This window comes from Pseudoliparis swirei, chromosome 16 (assembly GCF_029220125.1).
Source record: "Pseudoliparis swirei isolate HS2019 ecotype Mariana Trench chromosome 16, NWPU_hadal_v1, whole genome shotgun sequence".
Taxonomy (NCBI): Eukaryota; Metazoa; Chordata; class Actinopteri; order Perciformes; family Liparidae; genus Pseudoliparis; species Pseudoliparis swirei.
In genome coordinates, this window is record NC_079403.1 from 23,995,711 (window position 1) to 24,007,189 (window position 11,479).

The 11,479-nt window shown below is 45.5% G+C and overlaps 1 protein-coding gene across 2 annotated transcripts in view; it reads right to left on the reverse strand.

Annotated features, from left to right (window-relative positions):
* Positions 1–110: 110 nt before the first annotated feature.
* Positions 111–11,479, reverse strand: part of rbm42 (RNA binding motif protein 42) — an 11,433-nt gene continuing 64 nt past the window's right edge. Inside the window, exons 1-12 of one of the 2 annotated variants that reach the window (XM_056433897.1) lie at positions 11,302–11,479; positions 10,894–10,950; positions 9,080–9,233; positions 8,060–8,141; positions 7,579–7,638; positions 7,301–7,455; positions 6,974–7,156; positions 5,714–5,842; positions 5,461–5,578; positions 614–711; positions 432–528; positions 111–358 (exon numbers count right to left, since the gene is read on the reverse strand). The exon at positions 11,302–11,479 is cut by the window's right edge and continues 64 nt beyond it. In XM_056433897.1, coding sequence (XP_056289872.1) covers positions 246–358; positions 432–528; positions 614–711; positions 5,461–5,578; positions 5,714–5,842; positions 6,974–7,156; positions 7,301–7,455; positions 7,579–7,638; positions 8,060–8,141; positions 9,080–9,233; positions 10,894–10,949 — 1,245 coding nt within the window. In that variant the 5' untranslated portion in view covers position 10,950; positions 11,302–11,479 and the 3' untranslated portion in view covers positions 111–245. Of the gene's footprint in view, positions 359–431; positions 529–613; positions 712–5,460; positions 5,579–5,692; positions 5,843–6,973; positions 7,157–7,300; positions 7,456–7,578; positions 7,639–8,059; positions 8,142–9,079; positions 9,234–10,893; positions 10,951–11,301 lie in introns of both variants that reach the window. The other variant, XM_056433896.1, reaches the window with a different exon arrangement.

Consider the following 11,479-nt stretch of genomic DNA (forward strand, 5'->3'; position numbering starts at 1 on the left):
ATATATAATTATATATAATAAACTATAATATTATAATTATATAATTATACAGATATATATAATTATACTTAAAATACAGCGATTGAACAACAAAGAATCAGTAAAACGTAGACCATAACAATGTTTTTATTTCAGGAAAAAAAAAAGTGAACACCTTTGAAATGTCAGTACGTCTCCTGATTGGACAGATTTGACTCGTCGTTGGTCCACACAAACATACACACTCACACATACACACACACACACTATCTGAGGCCCAGTTTCTTCTTCTCCTTCTGCTTCTTGCGCACCACCTCCATGTTGCGGTCCTTCCACATGCTCTTCCTCAGCTTGATGGGCCGGCTGCCGACGTACTTCCCTGGAAAAAGAGCGTCGGTTACATCTCCACTGCCCGTGGAAACGAGAGCCGGAGACCCCGTGCACACACTGACCGTTCATCTCCCGCATGGCCCGGACGTAGTCGTTGGGGTCTTTGAAGCTGACGAAGCCGTAGCCTTTGGTCTTCCCTGTGCGCTTGTCTCGCACCACCTGGTGAGGACGGAAGTGTTTAGTGTGTGAAGTGAACAAGGAAAGGAGAAGAGGAAACCAAATGAAACATCAAAGGGAAGCCGACCTTGGCTTTGAGGAAGGACGGGTATCTGCTGAAGGCTCTGGCCAAGATGTCGTCGTTCACCTCGTTGCCCAGATCACCGCAAAAGATACGGAAATCATCTGCAACGAGGAGACAAGGAGAGGAGACAAGGGTGTGAGGAGCATCGTGAAGGAGCACAACACCTCCTCTGTTCTCAGGGGAAGTTAAGAGTTCTGTAGGAGCAGGTTCTCCAATTCGGGTTCCTGGACATCACTAGAGCCACCAGAACCCTCTGTTAGTGTCCTCATCCATAGAAACCTCTCTTAATGTCCCTCCTCATCCCTAGAACCCTCTGTTAGTGTCCTCCTCATCCCTAGAACCCTCTGCTAGTGTCCTCCTCATCCCTAGAACCCTCTGTTAGTGTCCTCCTCATCCCTAGAACCCTCTTAGTGTCTCTCCTCATCCCTAGAACCCTCTTAGTGTCCTCCTCATCCCTAGAACCCTCTTAGTGTCCTCCTCATCCATAGAACCCTCTTAGTGTCCTCCTCATCCCTAGAACCCTCTCTTACTGTCCTCATCCCTAGAACCCTGTTAGTGTCCCTCCTCATCCCTAGAACCCTCTCTTAGTGTCCTCCTCATCCCTAGAACCCTGTTAGTGTCCTCCTCATCCCTAGAACCCTCTCTTAGTGTCCCTCCTCATCCCTAGAACCCTCTCTTAGTGTCCTCCTCATCCCTAGAACCCTGTTAGTGTCCTCCTCATCCCTAGAACCCTCTCTTAGTGTCCCTCCTCATCCCTAGAACCCTCTTAGTGTCCTCATCATCCCTAGAACCCTCTTAGTGTCCTCATCCATAGAACCCTCTTAGTGTCCTCCTCATCCCTAGAACCCTCTCTTACTGTCCTCATCCCTAGAACCCTGTTAGTGTCCCTCCTCATCCCTAGAACCCTCTCTTAGTGTCCTCCTCATCCCTAGAACCCTGTTAGTGTCCTCCTCATCCCTAGAACCCTCTCTTAGTGTCCTCCTCATCCCTAGAACCCTGTTAGTGTCCCTCCTCATCCCTAGAACCCTCTCTTAGTGTCCCTCCTCATCCCTAGAACCCTCTCTTAGTGTCCTCATCCCTAGAACCCTCTCTTAGTGTCCCTCCTCATCCCTAGAACCCTCTTAGTGTCCTCCTCATCCCTAGAACCCTCTCTTAGTGTCCCTCCTCATCCCTAGAACCCTCTCTTAGTGTCCTCATCCCTAGAACCCTCTCTTAGTGTCCCTCCTCATCCATAGAACCCTCTCTTAGTGTCCCTCCTCATCCCTAGAACCCTCTCTTAGTGTCCTCCTCATCCCTAGAACCCTCTCTTAGTGTCCTCCTCATCCCTAGAACCCTGTTAGTGTCCCTCCTCATCCCTAGAACCCTCTCTTAGTGTCCCTCCTCATCCCTAGAACCCTCTCTTAGTGTCCTCATCCATAGAACCCTCTCTTAGTGTCCCTCCTTATCCCTAGAACCCTCTCTTAGTGTCCCTCCTCATCCCTAGAACCCTCTCTTAATGTCTCTCCTCATCCCTAGAACCCTCTCTTAGTGTCCTCCTCATCCATAGAACCCTCTCTTAGTGTCCTCCTCATCCCTAGAACCCTGTTAGTGTCCCTCCTCATCCCTAGAACCCTCTCTTAGTGTCCTCCTCATCCCTAGAACCCTCTCTTAGTGTCCTCCTCATCCCTAGAACCCTCTCTTAGTGTCCCTCCTCATCCCTAGAACCCTCTCTTAGTGTCCCTCCTCATCCCTAGAACCCTCTCTTAGTGTCCCTCCTCATCCCTAGAACCCTCTCTTAGTGTCCCTCATCATCCCTAGAACCCTCTTAGTGTCCCTCCTCATCCCTAGAACCCTCTTAGTGGTCCTCCTCATCCCTAGAACCCTCTTAGTGTCCTCATCATCCCTAGAACCCTCTTAGTGTCCTCATCCCTAGAACCCTCTTAATGTCCCTCCTCATCCCTAGAACCCTCTTAGTGTCCCTCCTCATCCCTAGAACCCTCTTAGTGTCCCTCCTCATCCCTAGAACCCTCTTAGTGTCCCTCCTCATCCCTAGAACCCTCTTAGTGGTCCTCATCATCCCTAGAACCCTCTTAGTGTCCTCCTCATCCCTAGAACCCTCTTAATGTCCCTCCTCATCCCTAGAACCCTGTTAGTGTCCTCCTCATCCCTAGAACCCTCTTAGTGTCCCTCCTCATCCCTAGAACCCTCTCTTAGTGTCCTCCTCATCCCTAGAACCCTCTTAGTGTCCCTCCTCATCCCTAGAACCCTGTTAGTGTCCCTCCTCATCCCTAGAACCCTCTTAATGTCCCTCCTCATCCCTAGAACCCTGTTAGTGTCCTCCTCATCCCTAGAACCCTCTTAGTGTCCCTCCTCATCCCTAGAACCCTCTTAGTGTCCTCCTCATCCCTAGAACCCTCTTAGTGTCCTCCTCATCCCTAGAACCCTCTTAGTGTCCTCCTCATCCCTAGAACCCTCTTAGTGTCCTCCTCATCCCTAGAACCCTCTTAGTGTCCTCCTCATCCCTAGAACCCTCTTAGTGTCCCTCCTCATCCCTAGAACCCTCTTAGTGTCCTCCTCATCCCTAGAACCCTCTTAGTGTCCTCCTCATCCCTAGAACCCTCTCTTAGTGTCCCTCCTCATCCCTAGAACCCTCTTAGTGTCCTCCTCATCCCTAGAACCCTGTTAGTGTCCCTCCTCATCCCTAGAACCCTCTCTTAGTGTCCTCCTCATCCCTAGAACCCTGTTAGTGTCCCTCCTCATCCCTAGAACCCTGTTAGTGTCCTCCTCATCCCTAGAACCCTCTTAGTGTCCCTCCTCATCCCTAGAACCCTCTCTTAGTGTCCTCCTCATCCCTAGAACCCTCTCTTAGTGTCCTCCTCATCCCTAGAACCCTGTTAGTGTCCCTCCTCATCCCTAGAACCCTGTTAGTGTCCCTCCTCATCCCTAGAACCCTCTCTTAGTGTCCCTCCTCATCCCTAGAACCCTCTCTTAGTGTCCTCCTCATCCCTAGAACCCTCTCTTAGTGTCCCTCCTCATCCCTAGAACCCTCTCTTAATGTCCCTCCTCATCCCTAGAAGCCTGTTAGTGTCCCTCCTCATCCCTAGAACCCTGTTAGTGTCCCTCCTCATCCCTAGAACCCTCTTAATGTCCCTCCTCATCCCTAGAACCCTCTCTTAGTGTCCCTCCTCATCCCTAGAACCCTCTCTTAGTGTCCCTCCTCATCCATAGAACCCTCTCTTAGTGTCCCTCCTCATCCCTAGAACCCTCTCTTAGTGTCCTCCTCATCCCTAGAACTAGGACTGCAACAACGAATCGATAAAATCGATTATTAAAATAGTTTGCAACGAATTTCATTATCGATTCGTTGTGTCGCGCGATTATTACGGCGCTCAATAAGTCACGGAGTATAAACAAAGTTGAGTTGAGCGCAGCAGGAGAAACCAGAGCGGAGCGGAAGGAGAGGAGAGACAGAACGCTGCGTTGTGAGAGCCAATCAGCGCTGAGCTGCTCCTCTGTTGATGAATCTAATTGGCTGCTGCTGCTCACGTGGCGCTGGATGCGGAAGTCATTCACGTCGTCAGACATTCACGGAGCTGAGTGCGCCTCCGGGTGACGTTATGAACCCAGACACCAGGGCGCTACATGTCACGACGTGTGTGGCATTTCCACAAGAGTAGAACGTAGAAAACGTGGTTATTTATTCCGTGGTGGAGAGCGGAAAATATTTTTCCATGGAGAAAGGCAACGGAGATAAGCCACGACGCTGTGAGCGCTGCGCGTGCAGACACCATTTAACGGAGCGGAGCAGCGTGCGCTCTGATCGCTCTTTTAATGAAGTATCGAGACTAAAAATATGCTAAATCACATCGTTTTTAACGTACGGGTACTTTGTTAGCATCGCTGCAGCGTGACAGCAGCAGATGTAGCGGACTAACATTCAAGCTAACCTAACTTCCCAAACGCTGTGGACATCTGAAAGCTGATTGGCCGAGACGCGACACGTCCATCAAAGATGTTTTATTGTGAAGAGCACCACTTCACATTTTTTCCCCGTCTCACTGCAATCTCAACGGCAGCGGGCCAGGTGAAAAAACTAATAAATCGTAACGCGTCTCTGATATTGTTCAGGGGGCCACATGGGGACCACTGCTCAGGAGAGGAGAGCTGTCAGTCTGTTTGTGACGGTTCATCACCATGGTGACCAGTGAACAGGTTCATCACCATGGTGACCAGTGGGTCTCCAGGACCTTTCCATGACTTTAAACCAAATTTCTATGATTAAACATTTTGTGAAAACTCTGTCTATACGTGACAAAGTGAGAAGATGTAGTATTTAAACTAACAATGAGAATTCCAAAGCATACCGTATATATACCGTGTAAATTAACATTTGAATAAAACAAATTTGCATTACTTTTCCAAATATTTTGGGATTTTATTTTTTCAATTACTTTTCTAGGCCTGCTAATAGCCATTTAAAAATTCCATGACTTTTCCAGGTTTTCCATGACCGTACGGACTCTGTTTTGAATAAAGGGTTGACAATTAATGTTTTTTTATCCGATTAATCGATAAAATAATCAACCAATTAATCGATTATCAAAATAATCGTTAGTTGCAGCCCTACCTAGAACCCTCTCTGTGTCCCTCCTCATCCCTAGAACCCTCTCTTAGTGTCCCTCCTCATCCCTAGAACCCTCTCTTAGTGTCCCTCCTCATCCCTAGAACCCTCTTAGTGTCCCTCCTCATCCCTAGAACCCTCTCTTAGTGTCCCTCCTCATCCCTAGAACCCTCTTAGTGTCCCTCCTCATCCCTAGAACCCTCTTAGTGTCCCTCCTCATCCCTAGAACCCTGTCGGTTCCACTCTGTACCTGATTCCCAGTCCAACAGACTTGAGTCCTCCCAGCTCGTCCCCGCCGCAGTGCGGATGCACTTCTTCACCTTCTCCACCCTCGCTCTCTTTTTGTCCTCCGTAGCACTTTCCACAGGCTGCGCGAGAGAGAGAGAAAAAAGAGAGAGAGATACCGAGGTTTACAGAAAGATCCGTCTCCTCTCCTAACTGGGATGGCAGTTAAATAAATTCCATATGAAATGATTACAAACTTTTTTCTTTTCTTTACGCACCTCGTGGGGCGCTTCCGGCTCCGGCATGTTGGGTCCGATGGCGGCGCCGTCATCGCTCTCCTTCTTGTCCAGGAGACCGGCCGCCATCACGGCCGCCTGCTGCTCGGCAACCCGCGCCGCCAGCTCCTCCTAAGAGAGCAGGAGGCGCAGCAATGAGGCTCTGATGAAGCTCCATCGCAAACAAATATATATATATATATAATATATATATATATATATAAAATACATTTTATATATTAAATAAATAATATAAATATAAGATAAATAAAATATATATATATAAAATATGTACATATTATATATATATATAACATAAATAAAATATAATATAAATACAATATATACATATATATATAAAATAAACCAAGTATATATTTAAAATAAATAACATATATATCAAATATATATATAATATAAATTAAATAAACACATATATCAAATAAATATATATATATATAAAATATAAATATATATGTAAAAATGTGTATAATATATATAAAATACATATATATGTATAAAATAAATAAAATATACAAAGAATAAATATATATAAAATATAATTATTCTATATATGTACGTATAAAATACATAAATAATATATATACGATATCTTTATATATATATACAGGACTGTCTCAGAAAATTAGAATATTGTGATAAAGTTCTTTATTTTCTGTAATGCAATTAAAAAAACAAAAATGTCATGCATTCTGGATTCATTACAAATCAACTGAAATATTGCAAGCCTTTTATTCTTTTAATATTGCTGATTATGGCTTACAGCTTAAGAAAACTCTAAAATCCTATCTCATAAAATTTGAATATTTCCTCAGACCAAGTAAAAAAAGATTTATAACAGCAAAACAAAATCAAACATTTGAAAATGTGTTTCCAGGTGTTTCGAGTTAATTAGACGATTCAAGTGATTTGTTTAATACCCTACTAGTATACTTTTTCATGATATTCTAATATTTAGAAATAGGATATTTGAGTTTTCTTAAGCTGTAAGCCATAATCAGCAATATTAAAGGAATAAAAGGCTTGCAATATTTCAGTTGATTTGTAATGAATCCAGAATGCATGACATTTTAGTTTTTTTAATTGCATTACAGAAAATAAAGAACTTTATCACAATATTCTAATTTTCTGAGACAGTCCTGTATATATAAATAAATATAATTAATATATATGTATAAAGATTAGATGGAGTGACAGAACCAGCCCATGAGAAGCTCCCATGATGCTTCACTGTGTAAATACCATTCGGGCTTGTCTCTGAGCTCGAACATCAATTTTTTTATGTCCAGACGAGGCGGGTGGAGCGGAGTACACGGTCGGCGCCGCCTGGATGATCGACGGCGTCTGTTTGACGGGAGGCGGGCCTCCTTGTCTGGAGGGCGGGGCCGAGCCCATGGGGACCATGTTGGGGACCATGTTGCGGACCTGACAGAGAGAGGGACGCGGAGAGAGAACTTCAGACGGGCGGAAGGATGACGAGAGGAATGAAGCATGACCCCGTTTCATGTGTGATGACATCATCACAGGAAGACACGCGGAGCGATGTCGCCTTCAAACGCCGTTTCTGACCTGAGGCGGCGCCACCATGTGCTGGATGGGCTGAGAGGGACCCGGGTGCGTCTGGCTGTGCATGATAGGAGGCAGCATCATGGGGGGAGGCGGAGGAGGCCGGGGCATCGGAGGTGCCATCGGAGGATTAATCATCATCGGCATCCTCTGGCCGACTGTAAACACACGAATCGAGCCGCGGTCATTCAAATATCCTAAATTCGGTCGCTTCGCAAACTCAGAGTCAGATCTCATGAACGTGTTGTTTGAGACGGATTGATAGAGAATCAATAACTCACCAGGTCTCTGCAGGATGTGGGGGACGAAGGCCGGTCTCAGCATGGGACGGACCGGAGGGACTGAGGAGTGAAACGGACTCAAAACCAAGCCTCTGAAACCTCGGATGGTCTCTACTTATGTTCAGCCTAAACCTGAGACTCTACGGTTATTAATTATGCTAATTGATTGAAAAACACTCACACAAATGGATTGATATGTGAAAAACAAATACATATATTTGCCTGCTAAAAAGACACAAAGTGTGGCAGTTAAAGGGTTAAAACATTAGGAATTCAAACACTACGTCTACAAGTTCTTCATTCGTGTATTTTATATTAATTTATGGAGCAGATTTTATTTTGAAACCCTGTAGCAGGGTGTAACAAAAATAAACAAAAAATATATCAAAACTACAGATAGCAAACAAAATGTACTTAAATTAAATTCAATAAAAATGAAATAGAATGTATAATAAAAATTGATCATAAACGTGTTTATTACTGAAAAGCTCAGCTGGTCCTGGACAGATCGGAGGAGGAGGACCAACGAAACAAGCAGCTCTGGCATCTAGTGTCTGCTGGACCTACAGACGGAGAGAGAGGGACACAGAGAGAGGGAGAGGGAGAGAGAGAGGGACACAGAGAGAGAGAGACAGAGAGAGGGAGAGAGAGAGGGACACAGAGAGAGAGAGAGGGAGAGAGAGAGGGACACACAGAGAGAGAGAGAGGGAGAGAGAGAGGGACACAGAGAGAGGGACACAGAGAGAGAGAGAGAGAGGGAGAGGGAGAGAGAGAGAGAGGGAGAGAGAGAGGGACACAGAGAGAGAGAGAGAGAGAGAGAGAGAGAGAGGGACACAGAGAGAGAGAGAGAGAGACAGAGAGAGAGAGAGAGAGACAGAGAGAGAGAGAGAGGAGAGAGAGACACAGAGAGAGAGGGACACAGAGAGAGAGAGAGAGAGAGAGAGAGGGACACAGAGAGAGAGAGGGAGAGAGAGAGAGAGAGAGAGAGGAGAGAGAGAGGGACACAGAGAGAGAGAGGGAGAGAGAGAGGGACACAGAGAGAGAGAGAGAGAGAGAGAGAGAGGGACACAGAGAGAGAGAGAGGGAGAGAGAGGGACACAGAGAGAGGAGAGAGAGAGAGAGAGAGAGAGAGAGAGAGAGAGAGGGACACAGAGAGAGAGAGAGGGAGAGAGAGAGGGACACAGAGAGAGAGAGAGAGGGAGAGAGAGAGGGACACAGAGAGAGAGAGGGACACAGAGGGAGAGAGAGACAGAGAGAGAGAGGGACACAGAGAGAGAGAGAGGGACACAGAGAGAGGGACACAGAGAGAGAGAGAGAGAGAGAGGACAAACATCAGCAAACCAAAGTGAGTAGACATCCTAATGTTGCCATGACGACCAAAGCAGCCCATGTGTTACTTCACCTGTCCAGATCAGAGCCGTCTGTAGGTGTAGGTTCAGTGGTACTGACCCATCTGTAGGTTCAGTGGTACTGACCCGTCTGTAGGTTCAGTGGTACTGACCTGTCTGTAGGTGTTGGTTCCTATGATGGATCGCACCATCTCGACCGTGGGCACAGACAGCGCCGTGGGCCCCTCCTCCTCCTCCTCCTCCTCCTCCATCATCTCCTCCATCGGGTTCTCCGGCAACGGACCGCCGAGAACCTCCTGTTCAAACCTGCAACGAGACGAGAGGACAGGCTGTCAATCACACGGGGGCGGGGCTTAAAAAGGTTTACGAGTGGAGAGGCAGACTGTCAATCACACGGGGGCGGGGCTTAAAAAGGTTTACGAGTGGAGAGGCAGACTGTCAATCACACGGGGGCGGGGCTTAAAAGGCTCTACTCTACTCGTCCCTCTTCAAAGTCAAAGTCACAGAAGATCGAAATTCGTTTCTTTCTGTCCAACATAAAGTGAATTGTGCAACATATAGACAACATAGAGTGCAAAATAGTAAAAACATGTGAACATATAGACAACATAAAGTGCATAGACAATTGGTCTTGCTGTTGTTGAGCAGGAGGTTGTTGACGGTCAGAAGGTTGACCTAACTTGACCATGTGATTGGTGCTGTAGCTGGTTTTGCAGTTCGAGGTGTTGTTGCCAACATACTGATTGCATCCTCCGTGGACCGTTTGGCGGTATGCAAACTGGAAAGGGTCCATGACTAGTCGCTCAAAGCACTTCATGATTATGAACAACAGCTTGTCTCGACCTGTTGCCTTGTGGGTGTTGATGGTTTATAGTCTGTGATGGTCTGAATGCCCCGCCACAGGCTGCGTGTGTCTCTGCTGTCTTAGTGCGCCGGGTTATCTTTTTTGTGTAGGAATGTTTTGCTTTCCTGATGTGGCTGCCTGTTTAAACATTGCTTTCACTCTGGGTCTGTGAAATCAACATGCTGGTGTAGTTTGGGAAGGACAGTCTTAAGGTTTGCATGGTTGAAATCTCTGATGGCCTGATACAGTTCACAAAGTGCAGAATCGCCGTGAATTCCCTCGGCAGATCCTCCATCAGCGAGGGATGTTGTCGTTTAGCCATGTTTCCGTGAAGATATCTGCAGCAGTCTAATGTGGTCCATTTTATTGTCCAAGGATCGCACATTAGCCATGATAATGGATGGTATGGCTGGACCTTCTGCTTCCTCTCACAACGCGTAATCCGTGCTTTGCACAAACATTTAGAAACAGAACAAAACACCAAATGGTCAGCCGCCATCTTGAGCCGTTTCACCCAAGATGGAGAAGACATGAAACCCTTTTTAAAAACTGCGTACCACAAATACGTTATTAATAATAATAATTAATAAAAGTTCAGCAGCAACTGCGTTCATCGATATCGATACCAACAACACACGGTTTGTTGTTGTTATGTGAACCCGACGTAACTAAAGGCAGTTTAGTGATGACACAGAACAGACCAATGTGGATTAATATCTATTTCAAAAGAATAATTTGTTTTAATCTACTTTTAATTAGTTTAGTGGACTATTTTTCCCTGTAGATAATCGTCTGGTGCATTCCTTTGATGTCTGATGTTATTGATAATATGTAGAAAAACACATTTGATATTTCTTTCATCAACCACAACCTTCCTTGAGGGTCGTGTATATATTTTATATATATATATTTACCGTCTGCTCCTTCATTTGATGCCTAAGGAAGATAATATCTGGTGGTTTCACCAATAGAAGAATCGAAGAGATTCTCTTAATCTGCACGTGTCTAAATGTAACTTAAATATTATAATATTGTTAGGCGACAGTGACCTCAGTTCCTCCATGTCCAGGTACAATATGTACGAGTTGCCGGGTCGGATCAAGTTAAAGCAGCTGTACTCACAGAGCCATCTCCGCCTCCATCTCCTTCAGACGCTCCTCTCCAGACTTGAGCGCCATGCTGTGGGACAAAAATACAGACACATATCAATCAGAATAATAAAGTCATGGATCTCACAACGAATAGACTGTCATGTTTGTTGTTTACCATATTGATCTATTATTGCATATTATGTGTATTGTTTATTGTTATGCACCTTTCAGAGTTAAATTCCTTGTATGTATAACATCCTTTAAGTTAATAAATGATTCTGACATTGCAAATAAAATAAATGTGTTCACTGAGCTTGAACTAATCATAATAATAGCTTTCATAACATTAGCAGTGTTAGCAGCTGCACTGAGGATCCGCTGTTACTTTTTAAATGTCTTTATTTGAATGCTGCCGACATGAATGTGATCGATAACTTACCTTATCGATAAAGCGGAGTTCCCCTAACCCGCGTAGAGCTGAGCTCTGGAGCTAAGCTAAGCTAAGCAAACCAAGGCTACCAACCAGCTAACCAGCTCACGTGCGGCTCACCCTGTGGACTTATCGATTATATTATTGATTACTAAATAACCTCGTGACCTTGTATCGATATACACGT